This window comes from Corythoichthys intestinalis, chromosome 20 (genome assembly GCF_030265065.1).
Source record: "Corythoichthys intestinalis isolate RoL2023-P3 chromosome 20, ASM3026506v1, whole genome shotgun sequence".
Lineage (NCBI taxonomy): Eukaryota > Metazoa > Chordata > Actinopteri > Syngnathiformes > Syngnathidae > Corythoichthys > Corythoichthys intestinalis.
This window is the reverse complement of record NC_080414.1, coordinates 3,922,141-3,949,448: the sequence shown is the minus strand read 5'-3', so window position 1 is coordinate 3,949,448 and position 27,308 is coordinate 3,922,141. Positions and strand designations below refer to the sequence as shown.

The following is a 27,308-nucleotide window of genomic DNA, read 5'->3' as shown; positions in this document are numbered from 1 at the left end:
GGGCTATTTGCAAGCCATGATATTGACTGGATCAGTCTTTCTTAAGGAATGTTTTAGTAGTTTTAGTCCAATCCAGATTCTTGACTCTTGACAAGGTGATGATGCTGGAACTTTGTTTTGGTGCCGTTCCAGTGAGATTTACAAAGATGACTGCCTGAAGAAAACATCAAAATTCCCTTAGTCCTTGATAATGTGGGGCTGCATGTCAGACAAAGGCACTGGGGAGATGGCTGTGGTTAAATGTTCAATAAATGCACAAGTTTACATTGAAATAAACAGCTTTCTTATCCCTTCAATTGTTATTTTCCAAGATGACAATGCATCATGCCACAGAGCTAAAACTGTTAAAGCATTCCTTGGGGAAAGACTCATCCAGTCGATGTCATGGCCTGTAAATAGCCCAGATCTCAACCCTATTGAAAACCTGTGGTGGAAATTGCAAAAAAAAAAAAAATGGTCCAGAGCAAGGCTCCGACCTGCAAGGATGATCTGGCAACTGCAATCAAAGAGAGTTGGCACCAAATTGATGAAGAATAGTCATCAAGTCCATGCCTCAAAGACTGCAAGCTATCATAAAAGCCAGAGGTGGTGCTACTAAATACTTGAGATGTGTTTTGATTGTTATTTCTTTGTTTGTTTCTCATGATTCCATATTTTTTTTCCTCAGAATGGAGTAATTCCATATATATTTCCCTGCACTTGCTCTATAAAAGTAACATTTACTGACCACCATAATTTTTAAAATTCATTTCTTTTAGTTTTTCTGAATGCTAGAGTTGCACTTTTGAATGAATTCATTATTTTTTCAAGCTTTTTATCTGAGTTTGTTCTGCATGATAAAATGTCTGGGTGAGTGCTCATCCGAGACTGGTGATTCCATACTTAGGTGGTGTATAGCTGGAGCGGACATGGACCAGATGTACTGCAATTTTTGGCCCAACTTCATAAAACAGATCCGTCCCGGTCTCTTTTTGAACAATGGCCCAACCTCAGTAAGGAGTCACTTGCTGGATCAGCAACTAGTTCTGGGCCAGAACTGGTCTGAATTAGCAGGCACAACATTAATGTATGGCCCGGATATGGCACACATGTTACCCAATCTTGGCCAGATTTGTATCAAAACTGTTTTCAGTATTAAATTTGAAGTCCATTTTGTTCAATGTATCATACTGTAATGTTTAAATTTGTCGATTAACAGCAATAATGACAATACTTCTTTTTCATGCCATTTATTAATGCTAACATTTTAATGCAACATACAACAACATAACAATATAACGTTGTTCACAAAAGATTTTAATTGGAACAAGCAACTCAACAATAATGAAGGAAATGGTACCTTTTTTCGTTGGCACCATCTGTTTGCATAACTAACACACTTAATCAATCAGGGAATAGTATTGTTTCTCATTTACTGTTTGACTGTATTACTCTAACACATCCAATATAAAATAAATAGCACTTATAACATGGTTTAAGGAAAACAAGCAGAATATAGGGCATAAGAGATAAACAACGCCTTCTTATCACGGAACTCCCGCAATCAGTTCTTCCGGACAGTCCAGAACAAATGGCAGGACGCCCCGTACCGACACAAGGAAAACCAACGCCCGATATCCAAGTGATAACACGGCTGACAAGACTCCAAGAGCTTTGATTCGGAGCTTTTAAAAGATAAATGAGGATCTAAGTACAACAAACGAACAATTAGCTAACTTGCATTGCAAAAGTCCGCTAGCTTAAATGCTATTAACTCATTCACTCCCAGCCATTTTCACCAGAGCAAGGCCCTTCACACCCGGCCTTTTTACTGGATTTTGACTGATTTTGAAAGGCCCACAAAACATTGTTCTATTGCTATATAAACATGGTTCATATCTTTTTGCATTATTTAGAAATCAGCATCAGAAAATAGCTTAGTTTGAGCAATTTTCCAATTTCTGATGAAAAAATGGAGAAATTGAGCTTTTTGTGAAAGCATAAATTTCAAACATTGACTTTAACACAGCTATTTTTTTGCTTTAGTTACATCCCAAACATCTGAATGTTTTCCTTTTACAAAATAACAGAAACAACAAGACAAATAGGGCTTTTGATAGCAAAGTAACAATTTATTTACACATAACTAACTGAAAGATGACGCTATTGTGGCCGCAACAGCCGGTTGAACTTTCCCTCATCGTTGCCGGTCTCAGAAAGATGAATTATTTTGAGTCTCTGCGGGCTCTGCTCGCGAGCAGCACGGACTCAACGGCATCTAGTGGTCCCGGTCGTTCTGCTCGGCCGTCCAACGCGTGGCATCCCGGGCGACCTGCCGGTTGTTCTGCTCGGTCGCCTGGCATCCATTCGGTCGTCTTCCGCCTTCGCCCGGCTTTGGTTGCGGGTCGTACCAAATGCGCTACTGCCCTCCAGTGGCCAGTTTTGCTTTGGAGCTAAATTGAATCACGACCCAGAGATGTCTCTTTTGGAAAAAAAAAAAAAAGAAAAAAAAAACATAAAAGACGTATAAATACATCTTTGGGACACTGAAACAATTAAAAATAGAACGTATATATACGTTTTTGGGAGCAAATGAGTTAAATGCTTAAGTTTTTTTTTTTTTTTTTTTTTTTTTTAACAAAGCTCTTAATGAAACTTTCATACACATATTCCCACAAAGAAAAACTGCAAAATATACTTCTAAACTAAAGAACGACTATATATACATATTAGCTCCAGCAAAAATATACTTTATGTTGGTCTTAACAGGGACCAGCTGGATTCAGCCATGTTGGATGAATTATGGCATATTCACTGTTACCACTAGAGGGCAGTGTATCCACCCTATACAGTAAAACAATATGCAAATACTTTCAAATCAAGATTATTAAGATGTCACTCTAATCAAACAAATACTCAAAGCAGCAAAATTTATCCGGAGCTTTTTTTCTAAATCGAATTACTCGAGTTCGATTATTCGTTGCAGCGTCAGTCAAAACATATGTCATGTAATGTCACGATTTGTAGTTGACGAATAAAGACCTACTGTTTTGATCTTCAAATATTAATATAATATAATATTAGGCTAACCGCCACCCACTCCATTGGCTTCAATCCCCACATTACACATGCACACAAATCCAGTCATTATGAAAATTAATCGTGCAGCCAAACAAGGTCATCGTGCTCTATTAAATTTTGCTGTCTTCTTTTCCTGCTAATTTACACCCGCTGTCATTTGTCTATATGCATCTATCCACTTCGACTTTAGCTCCTGGGTTCGCCGTCCTTCCAGTGAATGCTCAACAACTGCAAATGGAAAAGTTATTTGGACATAAATACGTGTCACGCGAAAGCCAACAGTTGCCGTGCCTATCGACCTTGCCTGTGAGATTAGTGCTTGTCCACATCTGTCACGTATCACCGGGTAGAAATCTATACCAGGCAAATGAATTGCTTCGAAATAAATGAGCCATTAGATTAGAAATTGAGTGCACATTTACCTGTACAGATGAGTGCTGCAAAAGTAGACGTCTGGGGGCTTTAGAAAGTGTCACTTTTATTGTTGATTGACTATTGTGACTGCGACAGTCGAATTCCTTTAGACCAGTGGTTCCTAGCTATTTTCACTTTGGGACATGCAAACATATTGTTTAGAATTATAGGGAATAGTATCGTTTCTCGTATTTACCGTTTGTATGTATTAATCTAACACACCCAATATAAAATAAATAGCACTTATAGCTAGAGATGTTCAATCGGGTCCGATCATGTCATTTTTAAAGTATCAGAATAGGCAAAAAAATATCAGACATGCATTTTTTTTAATATATATATTTTTTAATTAAATCATTTTCTAATTGTATTTAACGTTACAGACATAATGTGTTACACTCTTCCAGAGTCTTTAGTTTAAGCTTAAGGTAGGGTTATCAAATATATCGCGTTAACAGCGAGAATTATTTTTTTTTTTTTTTTACATTTATCACGTTACAATATTTAATGCAATTAACGCATGTGCTGCACAACCCACTCATGCATTGCCGCGTTCAATATATAATGGCGCTATTTTACCCATACAGTATATAGAGCTAAAAGGCAGCATAAAACGAGTTGAGTGAATTTTGGCAGCCTTTGGAGCCTTTTTTTAAATGGCTAAAGCCTTTCAATCCCTCTCCCAACGAATAAATTAATCATGGGAAGCAATGTGGGGAAGAATGGTAGTATTTGATCTTTTTCTTAACACCATATGTTATTTCCCAACGCAGAGAAGATATATCAATTGGTACCACGACGCACTGTCATGGTTGCACTTCCCATCATGCATTTGGGCAGAAGTTAAATGGCAACAGTATCATTTACTGAAAGCTCAACAAATACACTAGATGGCAGTATTTAGTCACAATATACAAAGTCACATTTATCCTTTAAGAATTACAAGTCTTTCTATCTGTGGATCCCTCTCACAGAAAGAATGTTAATAATGTAAATGCCATCTTGAGGATTTATTGTTGTAATAAACAAATACAGTACTTATGTACTGTATGTTGAATCTATATATTCGTCCGAGTTTTATTCATTTTTTTCTTAATGCATTGCCAAAATGTATATGATCGGGAAAAATTATCAGAAATGATTGGAATTGAATCGGGAGCAAAAAAAAAAAGCAATCGGATCGGAAAATATCGGGATCGGCAGATACTCAAACTAAAACGATCGGGATCGGATCAGGAGCAAAAAAACATGATCGGAACAACCCTACTTATAGCAGTTTTTAGGAAAACAAGCAGAATATAGGGCATAAAGAGATTCATGGCGCCTTCTTATCACGGAAGCCCAACGCGTGCGACATGCAACTGAATAAGCAAGATTGACGCACCAACTCCCGCAATCAGTTCTTCCGGACAGTCCAGAACAAATGGTGGGACGCCCTGTTCCAACACAAGGAACACCAGAGAACACCCGATATCCAACTGATAACACGACTCCAAGTGCCTCTTTGACGCTGAGGTGGTAAAATCCACAACCCTCGTTGCCGTGACAACAGTCACTCCCGAACCCTCCTGTCCAATCCACAAACAGACAGTAATCCTAAACAACACCTAAACACACCCTTCTTTTTGCCCACAGCCCGCTCCACGAGAGCCTTCAAAAGGCTGAATGTTTAACTAATCGTTGCCATTTTTCCCGGGAACCTTTTTGTGTAAGAATATATTTTATTCATGCTTATAAAACACGATTATTGACTGCTGTGAAAACTATTTGCTTGCATATCAGACTGTAGTCAGGTTCGTGCGTTCCAAATATGTGTGCTTCATGTATTCCTTTGAACTTCCAAATTGACCCCAGTAGACTGCCTTATCAAGGTTGACTCCGTCTTTTCTTTCCAGCATTCTTTTCTGTGGCAAATCACCAGAGTTGATACTTAAGTTTCACTCTCATTTTCATAGGTATCGTTTCACAGTAAGCATCCAGTTTTGAGGAACAATACTCAATAAGGAGAAGCAGTTAGAGCTGACTCACACTGAACTAGCCAATTATAGCGAACCACACACCCACTGTTATGACATGTTTCTGACCATGTGACCTTGTCTAATAAAAAGGCGCCACGGGATTCGACTGGTGGGGAGACTCTTGCGACGCTGGGCCTCGCACCTGCTGACCCCTGTGTGCACGTTAAATCCCGACGTAGGCTCGAGTGACTTCTGGTTCGGATGTGAGATTTCCGTTTCCTTGTGATTGTCTTTAGAATACAATACTGGTTGTGTTTTATTTCTTGACACTTTTGTTGACTTGTGATATGGTGACCTTGCCTCCTCGCCTGAGTCTGTTTTGTTTCGCCTTGCTGTTTGATCGCTGTCGACCCGAATAAATAGTCAGCTTGTTCTCGGTGAGCTTTCTTCCAGCTTTCAAAACGGAATCAGTACAAAGGGTTAAAAATAAGGTGAACACACGGAGTTTGGTCTTTGGGCCGGATTGTCAGGGTCTCGCCGGCCCGGGTCGCTAGGTCTGCGCCAGCGCGTGTCCGGCAGTTCGGCTGGCGTGATTCCCTCATATTAGAAACAAGTTCCATTCCTACGCTGGCGACGTAAGCAGAATTTATGCGTACGATTGTGTGGAAAGGTAGTTCACAATAAAAAACTATTTCGTTTTCACCAAAACTAGTAAAGCTCTTTACAAGGCTATTACAATCTGTCATACTACTTAAAATAAGACTTGGTGTTTTCTTCTGCAACAATTGGAATCGATTGAAGCGAGTGGGCTGACTTCTAGTGGCGACCTAGCTGAGCAAAGTCGCTCCCAGCCAGATGAAACCGCGACTGGCAGAGAGGTTGTGGAAGTCGCGGAAAAAAAGTAACGAAAAGAGGAATTGGTCGTGCTATAAACATATTGTACTAAACCACAGCAAATGGAAATGTATGCATTTAAAGACTACTTAATTGTACACTGTTCACTTGATTAAACTCCAAACTACTCACGCACGGGCTCCAATGCACTGTACGGTAGGGTGGTCAAACGTCCTCTTTTGCCCGGACGACCCGAACGACCCGGGCCGGCAAAATCACGACAACCCGGCCAAAAGGCCAAACTCTGCACCTTTACTCTAGTCTTAACCCCTTCTACTGACTCCATTTTGGAAGCTGGTAAAAGGCGTAGTAGCACAAGTTGACAATTTATTCAGGTCGACAGCGATCAAACGGCAAGGTGAAACAGAAACAAGACTCAGGCAAGGAGGCAGAATCATTCCAAGGTCACCATATCACAAGTCAACAAAAGCTTCCCGAGAAAAAATGACAACGATTAGTTAAACATTCAGTCTTTTCGAAGACTCTCGAGGGGCAAGCTCTGGGCAGAAGAAAGGCGTCCTTGGGCGTTGTTAAGGATTATTGTCTGTTAGTGGATTGGACAGGAGGATTCGGGTGTTACTGTTGTCAGGGCAACGAGGATTGTGGATTTTGCCACCTCCGCATCAAAGGGGCTCTTGGAGTCTTATAAGTCGTGTTATCAGTTGGATAGCGGGCTTTCTCCGGTGTTCCATGTGTTGGGACGGGACGTCCCGCCATTTGTTCTGGACTGTCCGGGAGAACTGATTGCGGGAGTTGGTGGTGCAGACGTAGGCTTGTAGATTTCTTGCCTCGTCAGCGTTAATCTTTCTCAGTCAGTTGCATGACGCACACATTTGGCTTCCAAAATAAGAAGGCGTCATGCATCTCTTATGCACTATGGCAGACATGTCCAAAGTCCGGCCGGGGGGCCAAATACGGCCCTTGGTCAAATTTCATCCGGCCCCCAGCCTCTGTCATGAAATTAATAACATCTGGCCCGCACACAGATTTAATAAATTGGTCTGCAGTACTGCAACCAGCATGTGAAGTAGCTTACACACGAAATGCTGCTCCTCATTTACCCACTAAAAGGCAGCAGCACTTTAACCCTTTATTGCCAAATGTATCACATTTGATACACCTAAAATTTCATGATTTTCAGATTTAGAATTTTGACATGTCTTTTTAGAAAAAAAAAGATGGATGCAAGTCAACACATGCATCTGCAGGTTCCATAAGAAAAAAAACATGATTTAGCATGGGTTATAGATATTAGGGTGCTTATTACACATATTCATTGACTTTTCACAAATTTGAAAAAAGGGTTTCATTAGGACCTTATTTTTCAAATTTTGGGATTCTCTGATAATTGCTTCATGTTGCAGGTATTTAAGGGCTAAACAACATTACTCTGTGTGACCCTCTACTTCCAATGTTCGAAAATAGCGACAATCAACAAAAAAAAGTTGACTGTGACGGCCGACGCTTCAAGGATAGGTGGAAATTGGACTATTTCTTCACTAAAATACGCAACAACTGTGTCTTGCCTCATTTGCAAAGAGACAGTCGCTGTTTTTAAAGATTTCAATGTGAGGCGATATTACTAAACAAGACACGCTGACATGTACGACAAGATTACAGGGAAGATTCGCAGCGAGAAATTGAAGCATCTTGAAGCTAGTTTAATTTCACAGCAGTAGTATTTCGCAAGAGCCCGAGAGTCGAAAGAGAACGCCGCAAAGGCTAGTTGCGAGATTGTTGAAATTATTCATTTAAAAAAATAATAAGGCAAATGCGACACACTTAATGGCTTGCTAAATTTCACTTAAATATATTGTTCTACGTGAAGGACGTCAGCCAAGGTCGGCCCCCCCACATTTTTACCACGCCAAATCTGGCCCCCTTTGCAAAAAGTTTGGACACCCCTGCCCTATGGCAAATATATTCCGCTTGTTTTCCCTAAACTATGGTATAAGTGCTATTTGTTTTATATTTGGTGTGTTGGATTAATACAAACAGTCAAACAGTAAATACGAGAAAATATACTATTCCCTTCAAGTGTTATTTATACTGATTAACAATTATATTCTCTTCTTGATTATATATTCATATTGAATGTCAAAAAAATGCCTGCCAGTCACCGTGTCTTTTTATTTATTTATTTTTTACTGTGAAAAGGTCTCATGACTTTTATTTTTCTTTCCCTCTTAAACAGCTCCCAAAGTTGTCTCTTTCTCCTTCGATGTGGGGAACGGCCCAGTGGAGTTAACAGTGCATTCCGACCAACCTCTTAACGACGACCAGTGGCACCGAGTGATGGCCGAGCGGAACATCAAGGAGGCAGTTCTCCAGCTGGATCAGATCTACCATATCTCGCAGCCAGCGCCTGCGCAGGGACACACACGGTTAGAACTGTTCAGCCAACTCTATGTGGGTGAGTCCAACAACTATGACTACAACCGTTGGCAAAAATGATTGAATAGCCACTCTCGGGGAATGTTCACTCGGTTGTTTAATTGTGTAGGGATAAAAACAAGATCGTTGAAATGACCCCAGACTAAAGCATTATAAAATGGCTTTAGGAAACATGAAAAGTGGTCTATTCCTCAGACTACAGGCTACTACGAAGTATAAATTTTGTGTATGCTTGATTCATTTTTTTTATTTTTTTTGTCCTCAAAATTGAACTATTCCATATTTTCCCCTCTTCTTGACCTCCGTGAAGTTGGCCCCCCGCCACATGCAAATTTATAGAAAAATTATGTTATTCGTTTGTGCTAGGTTTCTGCTCGTTTGTGCTGAAAATGTTTTTTTGAGATATTAACAATTCTTTTATGGGTCAATCTGGTTGACAAATGGCTAAAAATGGTATCAATTGTTTGTGCTACGTTTGTGATGTAAAAATTTTCATTTGTGCCGCTATCGTTTTTGAGATATTGAGAAATTAAATTTGAGTGATGACCTCGCGCAGCCCCCTATTTATTGCTAAATGGACTGGAAGCGGTGCCATTCGTTTGTGTTACTTTTGCGCTAGTTGTAGGGACACCCCTCTGATATTGAGATAGTTGGTACGCTTCGTCAGCCACAGTGGAGGTGCTGCGATTGATGTCATCACTTAAAATTAATATTTTAATATCTAAGAAACGATAGCAGCACGAACGTAGCATTAATGAAGGGCACCGTTTCGGGTGCATTTTGCAAAAATATATATTAGGGCTGTAAAATTTATCGCGTTAACGGGCAGTAATTAATTTTTTAATTAATCACGTTAAGATATTTGCCACATTTAACGCATGCGCGGAATGACCCGCCCATGCATTGTATCAGATTACATTGATGCTGTTTTTTTGCACATTGAGAGATAAGGGCAGAGAAATGCGAGTGGACACAGGCGTTCATTGGACTGCGCCGTTTATTGGCATAAGCTTTGGCAACTCTTTCACAAAAAACATAACTATTGTGGCGAGCAGCGTGGAGAAGAATGACAGGAAATGATCTTATTCTTAACAAGCATTGTTGAACACAATGCAGAACATATACCATTTGCAGCCACCACTGACAGTCATGGTTGCCCAACTTCCCAGCATCCATTTGGGCGGAACAGTTAAGTTGCTACAGTTTCATTTAGTGAAAGCACAACAAAAATAATATTCCTATCCTCAAAAAGAAAATAATGTTTATAAAAAGAAGAAGGGAAAAGGAGAACTGGCATTCCCAATCAAAATAGCTATGCAAAATACATATAAAACTTACTCAGACTTTGCTCAAACTCTATTCAAACATTTCGTTTAGCTCAGCAAATACACTGGATGGCAATATTTACCTTTTGGTGTATTTCATTCACTACCTAACGTAGTTAAAGACACTGTGGAAGAACGGCAGGGAGCCCATGTGACGTCCCGCTCGTGACATCAACAATGGCGAGCTACTAGTTTATTTTTTGATTAAAAATTTTACAAATTTTATTAAAACATTAAGAGCGGTTTTAATACAAAATTACTATAACTTGTACTCACATTTATCTTTTAAGAACTACAAGTCTTTCTATCCGTGGATCCCTTTAATAGAAAGAATGTTCATAATGTTAATGCCATCTTGTGGATTTGTTGTTATAATAAACAAATACAGTACTTATGTACAGTATGTTGAATGTTTATGTCCGTCTTGTGTCTTATCTTTCCATTCCAACAATAATTTACAGAAAAATATGGCATTTTAGAGATGGTTTGAATTGCGATTAATTACGATGAATTAATTTTAAGCTGTGATTAACTCGATTAAAAATTTTAATCGTTTGACAGCCCTAATATACATATATATATATATATATATATATTTTTTTTTTTTTTTTTTTTTTTAATTATGTGAACATTGACTTCAAAATCTACTGACCTGACACTTGAAGTATTTTCCATAAAAAGCACGTGTATATGACTCATATCATGTTTGCCTTATACACTCTCTCTTTCTCAACACATTTGCCAGAGAGAAACAAACACATTTTACCACTGCTAGACACACTAAACACGCTGGAGTTAACTCTCGTAGCTAGTGGGAAACGTTCATAGCAGCGTTTACTAACCTTTAATTTTGTATAAATGCAAAGTCATATTGGAGGTATTGCCTCCTCGGCAGCCACCCTCAGCAAACATGTTTTACAGTGGAATGCAAAAAAATACAAACTTTTGGAATTTCTCAAATTTCTGCATAAAATCACCATCGAATGTGATCTGACCTTTGTCAAAATCACACAGATGAAAAAACTGTCTGCTTCATCTAAAACCACCCAAACATTTATTGGTTTTCATATTTTAATGAAGATAGCATGCAAACAATGACAGAAAAATAAGTAAGTGAACCCTCTGCCTAAGGAAAGTTAAAGCGCAATTGAAACCAATTTTTTCCAATTTAAGTCAGGTGTGTGCCCAATCACTGATGAGTGATTTAAAGCCGCTCTGCCAAGTATGAAACGCACAGCTGTTAAGAATTGTCTTGATGAGAAGCATTGTCTGATGTGCATCACGGTTCGGTCAAAAGAGCTGCCTGAAGACCTGCGATCAAGGATCGTGGATTTGTATAAAGCTGGCAAATAATACACAACCATCTCTAAAAGTCTTGGATGTTCATCAATCGACCCTTAGAGAAGGTGTCTACAAATGGAGAGAGTTTGGCACTGTTGCTTCTCTCCCAAGGAGTGGTCGTCCACCAAAGATGATGCCAAGAGTTCAATGCAGAATACTCAGAGAGCAAAAAAAAGAACCCTGTTAAAAACTTACAGAAATCACTGGCACAGTCCAATATCTCTGTGCACTACTATATGTAAAACTATAGCCAAGAATGGTGTTCATGGGAGGACTCAACGGAGGAAGCCACTCCTGTCTAAAAAAAAAACATTGTTGCTGGTTTAATGTTCGCAAAAAGGCACTTGGACACTCCACAGAAGTTTTGGCAAAATGTTTTGTGGACTGATGAAATCAAAGTTGAATTGTATGGGAGTAACACACAACATCATGTGTGGAGGTAAAATGGAGCAGCTCACCAACATCAACACCTCATCCCCACCGTAAAGCATGGTGGAGGGAGCATCATGATTTGGGGCTGTTTTGTTGTCTCAGGGCCTGGACAACTTGTAATCATTAATGGAAGAATGAATTCAAAAGTTTATCAGGATGTTTAGCAGGAAAACCTGAGGTCGTCTGTCAGACAGTTGAAGCTAAAAAGAGGATGGATGCTGAAACAAGACAATCATCCAAAACACAGAAGTAAATCAACTTCAGAACTGTTTCAAAAGAACAAAATACACCTTCTGGAGTGGCCGAGTCAAACTCCAGACTTGAACCCCATTGAGATGCTGTGGTATGACCTAAAGACAGCGATTCATGCCAGACATCCCAGGAATCTAACTGAACTGCAGCAGTTTTGAAGAAGCGTCTGGTTGAAGTTATTGCTGCCAAAGGTGGGGCCACAAAATATTAAATGCGACGGTTCACTTATTTTCCTATCCTCGTTAAAATATAAAAACCTACATGTTTGGTTGGTTTTAGTTAAAGCAGACTGTTTTTTCATCTGTGTGGTTTTGACAAAAATCAGGTCAAATTTGATTATTTTATGCAGAATAATGAGAAATTCAAAAAAGTTCAGATACTTTTTAATACCACTGTATGTACTCATTGATTGGCTGCTGTCAGAAAGTTCGGGATGTACCAAGTTACCCCCCCACACACACACACACACAAAATTAGCTGGGATAGTCTGCAGCTCTCTCGTGACTCCTATAAGTACAAAAGAAAATGAATGCATGTTAATTAAAATTCTTTTTCTACTATCTTTATCGCTTGAAGACCACCCTATATGTAGAGTACTGCGAACATTTGAATGTTTTAATACTTTTTTTTTTTTGTAGTTAAAGAAGGTCCACAGCCTCTATGGAAATTTTCTCATAAATGGCTCTAGCGCAGCTTAGTTCAATGTTAATCCCACACATTCAATTACATTGGAGTTTCATATTTAATCACACATGGGCACGCGCTTCTTCATAACTGATAAAGACTTTTTAATGAAGGTAAGTCAGAAATTCAACAATGCTATGCGTGGGTTCTGCGGGGTGCAAATTAAACAAAATTCAGCGTGCGAGGTCACCTTTTTGTAGCTTTAAAGCATTGATTTTTAAATAAAACAAAAAAAAACATTGCAAAATGAGAGAACTTTTTTTTTTACAGCAGGGCAGGGAACAAAAATTTGGCAAAATCGCTTTTGGCATGTGGCAAAATGGATTGTGGTATGTCGCATTTTCGGGGGTATGTGGTAACATGGATTTTGGTATATGTATTTTTATTTTTGTATGTAGCATTTTTTTTTATATGCCATTAACCTAAACCCTAACCTAATCCACATGCCAAAATGTTGCCACATACCAAAAAAATGCCACATTAAAAAAAAAAAATCCATATACCATTTTTTGTTGCCACATACCTAAGTCCATTTTGCCACATGTAAACAAAAAGAACATTGCAAAATGAGAGCTACTTTTTTATACAGCAGTGCCGAGAACGAAAAGTGGTATTCGGTATATGGCAAAATGGCTTTGGCATATGGCTTTTTTTGTATGTGGCAAAACACATAAACACATAACACACATACAAAAAATGCCACATCCATTTTACCACATGCCAAAAAAATCCCACATACCAAAATCCATTTTGCCACATACCAAAAAAATGCCACATAGCAAAATCTATTTTGCCACATACCAAAAAAATGCCACATACCTAAATCAGTTTCGCTACATATCCAAAAAATGCCACATACCAAAATCAGTTTTGCCACATACCAAAAAAATGCCTCATACCAAAATCAGTTTTGCCACATACCAAAAGAATACCGCATAGTAAAATCTATTTTGCCACATACCAAAAAAATGCCACATACCTAAATCCATTTCGCTACATATCCAAAAAATGCCACTTACCAAAATCCATTTTGCCACATACCAAAAAAATGCCACATTCCAAAATCTATTTTGCCACATTCAAAAGATGCCACGCACCAAAAATTACCACATACCTGAATCCATTTCGCCACATATCCAAAAAAATGCCACATACAAAAAAAAGCCACATTCCAAAAGCTATGATGCCAAAACCAAAAAGAATGCCGCATACACAAAAATGCCACATACCAAAATATATTTTGCCACTCACCAAAAAAATACCACATACCTAAATCCATTTTGCCACATATCAAAAAAATGCCACATACCAAAATCCATTTTGCCACATACCAAAATCTATTTTGCCACATACCAAAATCCATTTTGCCACATACCAAAAAATTGCCACATACCAAAATCCATTTTGCCACATACCAAAATCTATTTTGCCACATACCAAAAAAATGCCACATACCTAAATCCATTTCGCCACATACCGAGAAAATTGCCACATACCTAAATCCATTTCGCCACATACCAAAAAAATGCCACATACCAAAATCCATTTTGCCACATTTCAGAATCCATTTTGCCACATGCCAAAAAAATGCCACATACCAAAATCCATTTTGCCACATTCCAAAAAATGCCACATACCAAAATCCATTTTGCCACATACCAAAATCCATTTCGCCACATATCCAAAAAATGCTACATACCAAAATCCATTTTGCCACATACCAAAAAAAAAAAAAAAAAGCCACATTCCAAAATCTATTTTGCCACATACCAAAAAAATGCCACATTCCAACATGTATTTTGTCACATACCAAATAAATGCCACATACCCAAAAAAATGCCAAATGCCAAAACCAATTTTGCCACATACAAAAAAAATGCCACATACCAAAATCTATTTTGCCACATACCAAATTCAATTTTTCTACATACCAATATCTATTTTGCCACATACCAAAATGTATTTTGCCACATGCCAAAAAAATGCCACATACCTAAATCCGTTTTGCCACATACCAAAATCTATTTTGCCACTTACCAAAAACATACCACATACCAAAATCCATTTCGCCACATATCCAAAAAAAATGCTACTTACCAAAATCCATTTTGCAACTTTCCAAAATCTATTTTGCCACATACCAAAAAATGCCACATTCCAAAATGTATATTGCCACATACCAAATAAATGCCACATACCCCCCCAAAAAAATGCCACATACCAAAATCCATTTTGCCATACAAAAAAAAGCCACATACCAAAATCCATTTTGCCACATACCAAAATCTATTTTGCCACTTACCAAAAACATACCACATACCAAAATCCATTTTGCCATACAAAAAAAAGCCACTTACCAAAAACATACCACATACCAAAATCCATTTCGCCACATATCCAAAAACTGCTACAAACCAAAATCTATTTTGCCACATGCCAAAAAAACGCTACATACCAAAATCTATTTTGCCACATACCAAAAAAAAATGCCACATCCCAAAAAAATGCCACATATCTAAATCCCATTTTGCCACACATCCAAAAAATGCCACATACCTGAATCCATTTTGCCACATACAGAAAAGAAATGCCACATGCCAAAAGTGATTTTGCCCCATACGAAATACCACTTTTTGTTCTCGCTGTCTCTCAACATACAAAGGGAGACAGACATTAACGCATCATCCCTTAATTTCAGACTGAATCGTAACATTTAGTCAAACCGTTGTGCTGGGGTCATGATGATCTTAATTTGCTCTCACATCTCACTGTGCGTTCCCATTTCCGTCTCATTCTTACCTCTCAGTGGTCGAGAAACCAAACTTCCTAAGCTGCAGTCTAAAGAGATAAGCGGCTAAATTATTCTGCTGAGGCAACTAATGTGACCACAAGATTGTTCCAAATTCCAATCAGTCATCTTGCCTGGAGCCTCTCTCTCCTCTTCTTCCAACCTTCACTTTTACAACCTCCTCAGCCCTTCCTAGTCCCAGTTCGCCTTGTGCATCGCATCAGTGATGCGAAAAGGGATTTGACACGGTGGAAATGCTCTTTGCAGTTTGATTCAGTGTACAAAGCTGTAAATTCAACGCCGACCCTATGGCACCTCATTCACGCAGGTCCATATTCTGTGTCCAAATTGGCTGGCTGCGCGTTTAAGAACAGCTCCACTGATGCAAGAAATAATGGGAGAAGAATTAGGGGGATGGCTTGTACTGGCTACAGAAGGGACAGCATGTTCTTATTTCTGACCAATCTTCAGGAAGCCCGAGAGCCATCCAGCAAGGCCTCGACTGGACTTTTTAATATGTATCTTATCAAAAGTCGACGTCTCTCATTATTCTCACCGCTCATAATTTAGTGGAGGTAAAAAAAATAAGCACAGCGTCAACACGCTGCACACAAAATGTCAAACTATTCAAAGATTTTCAATGAAGCTGTTTTCGATAACAAACTGCAAGGAATTAATGTAGGGTCATTCCAGACTATACAGATATTTTACGTCCCATCCTTCAAATTTTAATACAAAAACATGCTGTTCCTGAGAAAATCTACTTTCCCTGGGATCAGATCTAATAAAACTAAGAGAAAACATAATAAAAAACCTAAAAAAAAATAGTTTGAAAAATTACCAAAAAGGTCTCAAATCATTTAACCTTACCCAATGACCAAATTTAACTGCAAATAATATAGTTGAAATGAATTTAAATTTGGGATAAGAGGGAGGGGGGGGGTATACAGTGTATCACAAAAGTGAGTACACCCCTCGCATTCGTTCCCTTATAAAATCCTGACGCATTATTTTTTTATATAAGTATAACATAGCTTAAAATAGCTATAAACGTCTCAGATTTTACACTAGATGCACAAAAATCACCAAATGCAGAGATTTCAAACATTTCAAACTTAACTTTGACTTTAACACAGCTATTTTTTGCTTTAGTTACATCCCAAACGTCTGAATAATGTTTTCCTTTTACAAAATAACATAAACAACAAGACATCTAGAGCTTTTGATAGCAAAGTAAAAATTTATTTGAACCGGGTTGGGGGTCTTACCAAATGCGCTATTTCCCTTCAGTGGCCAGTTTTATTGCTTTAAAATGAATTTTCAGCTTTGTGCTTTGGAGCTAAGTTGAATCAGAACCTAGAGATGTCTCTTGTTAAAAAAAACGTAAAAGACGTCTCAATTAGGGTTGGGAATCTCTGGCATGAAGCCGATTCGATATGTATCTAGATACACACGTTACGATTCGATTAAAAAACGATACATTTTTAAGGCCGAGCAATACGATACGGTTCGATACAGAGTGAAAACGATACGATAGTAAACATTTGTTGTGTGTGTTCGTACAGTGTTTTAAACATATAAAAAAAGATTAAGATTACTAATGTTATACCCCCCGTGAAGCGGCTCGCCAAGCAGACCCCGCAGAAATGCAAAAATAATCTATCTTTGTGAGACAGACAACGATGAGGGAAAAGTTTACACAGCTGACGTGGCGACAACGGCGTCATCTCGGCGACAAACCGTCATCTCTCAGTAGTCGTGTGTGAATAAATTGTTACTTTGCTATCTAAAGCTCTATCTGTCTGGTTGTTCATGGTATTTTGTAAAAGGAAAATATTACTCAGATGTTTGGAATGTAACTAATGCAAAAAATAGCTTTGTTAAAGTCACTTATGTTTGAAATGTATGCGTTTACAAAAAGCTCATTTTCTCCGTTTTTTCATCAGAAATTGGAAAAGTGCTCAAACTAAGCTATTTTCTAATGCTGATTTCTAAAGAATGGAAAAAGATACGAACTTACTTTTTTTCTGCTGAAAAAAGAGAGCCTAATCTTTCATTTGGTGGGTTCCAAGTTTATATAGCAATAGAACAGAATTTTCTGTGGGCCTTGCAAAATCAGTCAAAATCCAGAAAAAACGGCCGGGAGCGAAGGGCCTTGCTCTGGTGAAAATGGCTGGGAGTGAATGAGTTAAGTAATGCATTGAACTAAGCATTAGAAGCCGATTCACGTGCTCGCGATAGCCGAATTCTGTCTCTACTATCGGTTCATTGAATATTTAATGGCTAATTACTGTCGAATGGTAACTTTACTATCGATACAGCTGTATCTCTCACCTGTAAAACCGGATATCCGGTCGTATCGGTTTATCGTTCTCAAGCTTAACAATAAGTCTTTGGGGCACTGAAACAATTAAAAATAGAATGTATTTATACTAGGGCTGTCAAAATTAACGCGTTAACGAGCGGTAATTAATTTTTTTAATTAATCCCGTTAAAATATTTGACGCAATTAACGCACAAATGCCCCGCTCAAACATATTAAAAGGACAGCAAAGTGAAAGGTGTACTTGTTGTGTTTTTCGGAGTTTTGCCGCCCTCTGCTGGCGCTTGGGTGCGACTGATTTTATTGGCTTCAGCATCCATGAGCATTGTGTAAGTAATTATTGCCATCAACAATGGCGGGCTACTAGTTTATTTTTTGATTGAAAATTTTACAAATTTTATTAAAATGAAAACATGAAGAGGGGTTTTAATATAAAATTTCTATAACTTGTACTAGTTATTATCTTTTATTTTCTATAAATTTTTATAAACATTTATATATTTTATGTATTTATATATTTATTATTTTTATTTATCTTTTAAGACCTACAAGTCTTTCTATCCATGGATGGCTTTAACAGAATGTTAATAATGGTAATGCCATCTTGTTGATTTATTGTTATAATAAAGAAATACAGTACTTATGTACCGTATGTTGAATGTATATATCCATCTCGGTCTTATCTTTCCATTCCAACAATAATTTACAGAAAAATATGGCATATTTTATAGATGGTTTGAATTGCGATTAATTGCGATTAATTACGATTAATACATTTTTTAGCTGTAATTAACTCGATTAAAAATTTTCATCGTTTGACACCCCTAATTTATGCGTTTTTGGGAGCAAATGAGTTAAAAGGGCTACCCAAAAACGGCACTGAACACCAAAACAAATTCCAGCCCTATTCCCAGTATGTCTTACAGTGCCATCTCCATCCCGTTTCCGCCCCGTCAGTATGTCCTCATCAAGCGTTAGATTGCTTTAGTGTTTACTGCACAGTGGTTCATTTGCTTGAACGGCCTCGAAAGTGAATGTTTAGCCCATCCACCTTCTGTCATTTACTTCACGCGATTAACTTTTAGCTTCCCGATTCACTTAATACATGCATACAGCTCTCCCTCTCACATTTCATTCATTTAACCATCTGTTTGATGCCTCATCCTCGATGAATGCGTTGTTGTTGTTTCTTTTGTCTTTTTTTTTTTTTGCATGCTCTTGCTTCTGTTTGAATTCTTATTTTGTCTCCTTGTTTTTCCTGTCTATCTGAACGGATCCACCTCTCGCTTATTGCTTCTTACTGCATGTGTGCGACACCCCCGTCGCAGGAAAACCAGCCTCGCAAACCTGCCAAGACAGTAGGTAACATTTAATGAGTGCAATAAAATGTCTCAGTGGTACCGACCGAGAGACATAACGACAAGTTAGAAGCTCCGACTCGAATCTCACCTGCGGTTCTGCTGCATCTTCATTGCCTGTTGCTACATTAACATTAGGCAGGATGAATGCGCTCTTTGTATTGATACTTGTTTTGATTCATGCCGCACTTCCCAACGTTGACGTGAGGAATTACCGACTCCTCTTCGTTTCAGTACACAAGTAGTTTTCATGAAGGGATCCATCAACTCTGAGGCCATTAAGAGTCCTCTAACGAGGCAAGACATCACCGCAAAACTAACAGATATCAAATTCTACGCTGCTAAATAAGAGCCCTGTGACAAGATCGTCTCCTTGGAAATAGCAGTGGATTATAGAGGCTCTAGACATGGTATTTTTAATCAATAGGTCCGAATTTAATCTAATCCAAAACAAATAGCATACTAAAGAGCAGACCAGATAAACGGAGCAGAGAAAAATGGCAAACCTACCACTTTTCTATGAATGTGATTTAACAGCTGGACAATTTCCATGGAGATTTTATTGATTAAAAATAGTCCTCAAGTTGCAATGTCCTCGACCTAAAGCAATTCATAGCCTCATACGCCATTTACAGTCATCCCTCGCCATTTGGCGCTTCAAACTTCGCGACCTCAGTCCATAGCAATTTTTTTTTTTTATATAAAAAAATTAATAAATACAGATGAGCTCTCCCAATCCGATCACGTCGTCTCACTCTCCCTCCTGCTGCTTTGCTTGGTCAAGCCTTGCACTGGAGTTGCTTGTTAAAGAGCATACGACAGGATAAAAAAAGTCTTAAATGGCATTATTATGTGAATTACAATCATATTTTGAGACGATTCGACTATACACAACAATTTGGCAAAGTGCAGATGACGAGAAATTTGTCTTTTAATCTGCCGGTTAGCCACGCCTACAATTATAGGGCTCTAGCGTCCCCAACAGGATGATGACGTCGGCAGGGTCAAGATTTCATCTGATTTAGAATTTGCCCATTGAGGGGGAATTATTCAGAACGAGGAAAATAATAATAATAATAATACATTTTATTTCTAGAGCGCTTTTCAAAACACACAAAGACGCTTCACAAGGGACATGGAATCACAGTACGATAAAAAGGTATTAAAACGATAAAAAATGAAAAGTACAATAAAAAGAAATAAAAATATAACAAAGCTAGGAGTTATGGTGGGTAAGAAAGAGTGAACAGGTGTGTTTTCAGTCTAGATTTGAAAAGTGATGGGTAGATATGCTGCAAAGATCAGGGGGTAAGGAGTTCCAGAGCTGGGGGGCGCAATGACTAAAAGCTCTGGAACCGAAGGTGGAGAGGCGGACACGGGGACGGAGAGGGGAAGAATAGTGGTAGAGCGAAGTGAACGGGTTGGATTGTTTAGACGGAGAAGATCGCAAAGGTAGGGAGCCAAATAGTTTATTAGAAGGGGCTTTGTAAGGCAAAGGCTCATATACTAAATAAGTGAAACAATTTTTTTTAATGTTTTTTTTTTGTTTTTTTTTTTGAATGGCGTTTCTTCGGCACGCCGCACAGACCAAACCGTCTGACCAACTGTCACCATTCGAATATCAAAATGACCGTAATTTTTGCATGACGGAGGGAATTTTTTGGACGGACGACCCCCCCAAATTTTCTGTTTGCCCGTAAATGCAGGTTTTTTAATTGGGGGGGGGTTAAACGCTACTTGTCCTGCAATTTTTTACCAAATCGCATAACTTAGAAATAAACAAATTCCGGGACGGTAAGGGGCGTACAATTTCGATACAGAATTTGGCAAAAATGTACGGTTCCCCCAAAATTCACCCAAAACACAAGCCCATTGACATTCAACTGGCGCCCAAGTAAGTCAATGCCTTTGACAGCCATGTACATCCAAATTTCCCATTCATTTCCAATGGCATTTTCATTGCATCCACACCCATGTACACAGATGCCAATGAGGGCTATACACGACCATGCCATTGAAAAATTTGAATCAGAATTTGTCAAAAATGTACGGTTCCCCCAAAATTGGCCAAAAAAACTTTCCCATTCATTTCTAATGTGATGCCATTGACGGCAATGCGCATCCAAATTTCCCATTCATTTTTGTTTTCCGAAATTTCCGGGTTCACGGTGAGTCAGCAACAGGCACACTTTTGCTCAATAGACGATGTTTATTGATTAGAAATTGCAGAATAAATGAGATTTATTGATTACAATCCCACAAGAGCAAGCAAACAAGTATCAAAACAAGCATAACAAGTGGTAACGATGACGTTAGATCTAGTTTGTCAATCCCAGAATCCCCGCGTTACCGTTACAACACAACAAGATGTTCCTTAACAATGAAAATCGCTTACCGTTGACAAATGAGCGGGGAGCCAACGCTCCGGCAAAGCGGCGAAGGAACAAAGCCGAGCGACCCGTACGTAATCCTCCGGCGGACTTCGGGGGGGTTGGGGAATCTCCCGACTTTTATAGACGCGCCGACGTGGGGGCACAGGTGGCCAATCCCCGCCCCCATGAAAACACACCACCTGCCCAGAGATTCCCACCCAGTGTTGGTTTGTTGTACAACCCAGGCGCTAAAGTAGTGTGAAAAACAAGTTGAACTCGTGAGATTCCCTCCCCGTAAGGGTATGAGATTCCCTCCCAGTTGAGGCTCCCAGACGCTAAAGTAGAATGTTTATTTATCTCGTGAGATTCCCTCCTAACTATGGAACCCAAGGTGAAACGCCGAAGTGGCGGAGTAAACAAAGAGAAGTTGTTACAATCTAGGTCACAGAGGCAATCATACATCACAAAGGCATAATGTGCTAAAGTCATCACATAATATTTTCCCCCATCAATTTTCAACGGCAGAAATATCTGTGCCTCAAATCAACAGGATGTGTCCTGATATTAACAGAAAGTGACCAGATATCAACAGGACGTGTCCCCCAAATGTCCCCAAATCAACACGAAGAGACCTGATAGATCTGTGTCCACCACAGCAAAGCCTCATTATAATTTGAATGTTAAAATTGTGTAAAACGGCAGACGAGTAATTTATTTGGTTGAAGGAAAAATATGTGGGATAAACCTTCAATTCCAATGCTGGGATTAAAAAAAAAAAAAATCAATAATTTATTTAAAAAATGCAAATATTGATTGTTCACACAAGCACACAATCTGGACGCGCATGTGTGTGGTTTAATCTCCGTCGGCTTCGAAGCCTTGTGTCCATTTAATCAAAGACGAGTTTGAAATGAGGTAAACAGGTGGTGGAACCCTCCAGCCAATCAGTGGCACAAAATAGATTAATTAACAAGTGTTGGAGGGGGTGAAATCCACTGTGGAATCAGAAAATGGATGCGGAAGAGTGTACAAGCCCAGCTGCATCCCCGCATGAATAATGCAGGACGGCAAAACATTTATTAGTAATCTTGACATGGTCGTCCGGCACCGATGCGGCTTACCTTTGTTTGCGCGTGTACGTGCGTCTTTAAAACGGACACTTGTCAGTAATTGAAGGGATACATCTGAGAGATTTTAATATCTAAAACGCCCCGTGGCTTTTGTTAGCATCAGAGCACGCTGTTTACTGCAAAATATGTACCTGCGGGTGTCGTTTTATGAATGTTTTAGTGCTATAGTCATTAAGGCACATATCAATCTACCTAAAACCCATTCTCTGTCCATGGTAATGAGCAGTTAGACAGCAACAGAACAAGGCCAAAAGGAGGATGGATGAATGGCTTCGGACACCCCAAGGCTAAGAATAAACGTTGACGTGGGCAGTTTAGGCAGGGAGAGTATTTAGTATGTAGCTAGCACTGGCTGTGAATCCATCTCCGTTTGTGTGATGTTCAATAAATCATTGTGTTCATTGGGCTCGTCAAATTAACGTAAAACTAAATCATCTGAAGGTTGTTTGAAGAACAGCAGCTCAGTTGGAGAGATTCACGTAACAGCAGTGGTTCCTTCAGGCATTGAGAGTATTTTTTTTCGAAGTGATGCCCCTTCGCATAGTAAATGACTTTTCTGACCCTGACTTCCAAGTGTTTCTCTTGGTGTTCCTGCTTACCGCTTCCACTTTCTGTGCAGGTGCCGCAGGGGGCCAGAGAGGCTTTTTGGGCTGCATCCGAGCTCTAAGGATGAACGGGGTCACCCTTGACCTCGAAGAGAGAGCTAAGGTGACGCCTGGGGTCAAACCCGGCTGCCAAGGTCACTGTACCAGTTACGGCATGTATTGCCGTAATGGGGGAAAGTGCGTGGAGAAGTACAACGGGTACTCATGCGACTGCGCTTTCACTGCCTATGACGGCCCTTTCTGCACTCAAGGTGAGCAATATGCGCAACGTTTCCATATAGTGGTATGAATAAGTATCTGAAACTTTTGAAATGTGTCGCATTTCTGCATGAAATCACAAACAAATGTGATCTGATCTTGGTCAAAATCACACAGATGTAAAAATAGCGTCTGCTTTAACTAAAACCACCCGAACTAGAGATGTCCCGATCGATCGGGATGCCGATCACGTCATTTTCAAATTATCGGAATCGGCAAAAAGATATCGGACATGCCTTTTTTTTAATATACAGTATATATATTTTTTAATTAGATTGTTTTCTAATTGTATTTAACGTTACAGACATAATATGTTACACTCATCCAGAGTCTTTGGTTTAGGCTTAAGGTAGGGTTATCAAATTTATCCCGTTAACGGCGGTAATTTTTTTTTTTTTTTAATTCATCACTTTAAAATATTTAACGCAATTAACGCATGCGCTGCACGACCCACTCACGCATTGTCGCATTCAATCTGTAATGGCGCCGTTTTACCTATATATACATAGAGCTAAAAGGCAGCGTTAAATGAGTAGAGTGAATTTTGGCAGCCTTTGGAGCATTTGTGTAATTAGCTAAAGCCTTACAATCCCTCTGCCTACGATTAGAAATATCGTGGGAAGCAATGTGGGGAAGAAAGGTAGTAATTGATCTTCTTCTTAACACCCTATGTTATTTCCTAACGCAGAGAAGATATATCAATTGGTACCACTACGCACAGTCATGGGTGCACTTCCCATCATGCATTTGGGCACAACAGTTAAATGGCTACAGTATCATTTACTGAAAGCTCAACAAATACATTAGATGGCAATATTTAGTCACAATATACAAAGTCACATTTATCCTTTAAGAATTACAAGTCTTTCTATCCGTGGATCCCTCTCACAGAAAGAATGTTAATAATGTAAATGCCGTCTTGAGGATTTATTGTCATAATAAACAAATACAGTACTTATGTACTGTATGTTGAATGTATATATTCGTCCGAGTTTTATTCATTTTTTTTCTTAATGCATTGCCAAAATGTATATGATCGGGAAAAATTATCGGGAATGATTGGAATTGAATCGGGAGCAAAAAAAAGCAATCGGATAGGGAAATATTGGGATCGGCAGATACTCAAACTAAAACGATCGAGATCGGATCGGGAGCAAAAAAAATGATCGGAACAACCCTATTCATAACCTATTGACAAGACACTTGAAACGGGGCTGATTCGTAGGGGGCCTATTTTCAAAAACTGCAAATATTTTCAAAACCAAAGCTGCTCCCGACCCTAAGCCAAAACAGGCACGTACCTTAGCCATATATGAGTCTCCATGAGCAGCCGCATGAAAAAATTCAAAGTCGTTCCCTTATAAAATCCTGATTAATTATTTTTTTATATACCGTAATTTCCCGTATATATGGCGCACCCGTGTATAATGCGCACCCCAAATTTACTTGTAAAATCTAGGGGAAATTATTGTACCCGTTTATAACGCGCACCCTAATTTTAGCACCAATAGATAGAAGAATACAAGAAAACAGAGCTCGTGTACAGATACAGAAATGTCATTTTACTGAATGGTGAAAAACAGCCCAAGCATAGCATATTGGTAGTTCAAAACATTACCATAAACTAACAATATTTACGGTAATAATATGATTTGACAACTTCTCCAACTTACCAGAATCTAGGAGAAAACAAAACAGGTGTGACTTTTCTTTTAAAGGCTGCTGTATAACTTGCTCGTTTCATCATGATGAATAAATGTTTCTTCCATGGATTGATACGGTAAAATGAAAGTGAGAACATAAGTCGGAAATCTGAGAGCGCTCATCGCTGTCGACACGACAGTAACAATAGGAATTGTTGTTATTTGGGTTTGAGTTTCCCGAGGGACAGATATAGTTGACGGACACACACAGGAAGTCTGTTGTTAAGTTTGTTATGGTCCGAGTTGCGGAGCTGCAATAAACGTTGACTCAAATGAGTTCAAGAAACTAAATTCTGTGCTTTATGAAGAGTGAAAAAAGCAGAATTTAACACAGACGAAATCATTCGGCCGATCAGAGTGAAGTATTACCAAAACAAAATGCTGACGTCACGTACCGTAATGGTCGGCCGTGTCAATTAAAAAAAAAAAACGGTCCGTATATATATATATATATATATATATATATATATATATATATATATATAAAATATATATATATTTCTGTCTCCATCCATGTACCCGTTTATAATGCGCACCATGATTTTACAAGTTGATTTTTGGGGGAAAAAAGTGTGCGTTATATTCGAGAAATTACGGTAACTATAACACAACGTAAAACGGCTAGAAAAGTCTCAGATTTTACACTAGATGTACAAAAATCACCAAATGCAGAGATAATCACATATATTTTCAGGATCAATTGCAATATTTAACATATAAGTTTTTGACCAAGATAGCAAATTCAAGTTTTCAACAGCTAATAAATCACTGAATTTCACATCAGAAACTTAATGCTTGAGGAAAACATGCAGAATCAATTATAAATAATATGTAAATAGGTTATGAATAAATTATATATACAATCACAACTTATTATAGAATAGAACAGCCTTTTATTATCATTATACACTTTCTTCTGTTAGCGAATGAGGCTAGCGGCCGCCTGGCGTAAACAGAGCTTTCCTGGCGAAAATATTAGTGAATAAATGCTTAAATCCCTGAATTCTTTTTAGATATGGACATAAAACAGTCTCGATTCAGGAGCATTTATTTCGCGTAAATATTACCAAATATGAGGCTAGTCGGTCACGAAAATTAGGTTCCGAGGTCCAAACTCAAACAGTGGGGAGACCGATCTTTTGCGGTTGCTGCGCCCAGGTTATGGAATAGTCTTCCCCCTGAAATCCACACCACTAAAAATTTGGCCTTTTTTATATCTCGTTTAAAGACACACCTTTTTAGACTCGCCTTTTCCCAAGATTAGTTCAGCCTGGTTTTATTTCTTTAGGGTTTTTAATGTTTTCGGATTTTATCTGTTTAATTGTTTTGTTTGCTGTCTGACTTTTATCGTGATGCGTTGTTTTGTTTCTTTTTTCTTTTTTTTTTCTTCCTAATGTCATTGTATAATACTTTCCTGCCTTTTATTTACTATGAGCTATGTTTGTCTTTGTTGTAAAGCACGTTGGGGACATTTTTGGGTTTTGTAAAGGGCTATATAAATAAATTTGATTGATTGATTGATTGATTGATTGATTGATTGATTGATTGATTGATTGATTGATTGATTGGTTGAAAATTAGCCGCTTCAATGTGTAAACAAAGAAGAAAATTCCTGCGAATAAATGCTTCAATCACTGAATTCTTTGTAGATATGGACCTAAAACTGTCTCGATTCTTTGTTAAAAGAGCAAAAAATTGGGCAGATGGGGGTGGGGGGCGGCACAAAATATTAAATGTGATGGTTCACTTATTTTTCCACTTCTGTCATTCTTTGCATATGCATACTATCCTCATTAAAATATGACAACCTATAAATGTTTGGGTGGTTTCAATTCAAGCAGACTGTTTTTTCATCTGTGTGATTTTGAAAAAAATCAGATCACATTTGAGGATTTTATGCAGAAATGTGAGAAATTCCAAACGGTTCAGATACTTATTCATACCACTGTATATGACCATGTTTTTGTGCGTACCTTGATATAATGTGTGAATAAACTGAAACTCAACTGAAATATGC

General features: G+C 38.5%; 1 protein-coding gene across 2 annotated transcripts in view; it reads left to right on the top strand.

Annotated features, from left to right (window-relative positions):
* cntnap2a (contactin associated protein 2a) overlaps window positions 1-27,308 on the top strand; it is a 674,074-nt gene that overhangs the window by 587,001 nt on the left and 59,765 nt on the right. The window contains exons 20-22 of one of the 2 annotated variants that reach the window (XM_057824376.1): window positions 8,521-8,739; window positions 19,194-19,223; window positions 23,345-23,581. In XM_057824376.1, the coding sequence (XP_057680359.1) occupies window positions 8,521-8,739; window positions 19,194-19,223; window positions 23,345-23,581 (486 nt within the window). The remainder of the gene's footprint in view (window positions 1-8,520; window positions 8,740-19,193; window positions 19,224-23,344; window positions 23,582-27,308) is intronic. The other variant, XM_057824377.1, reaches the window with a different exon arrangement.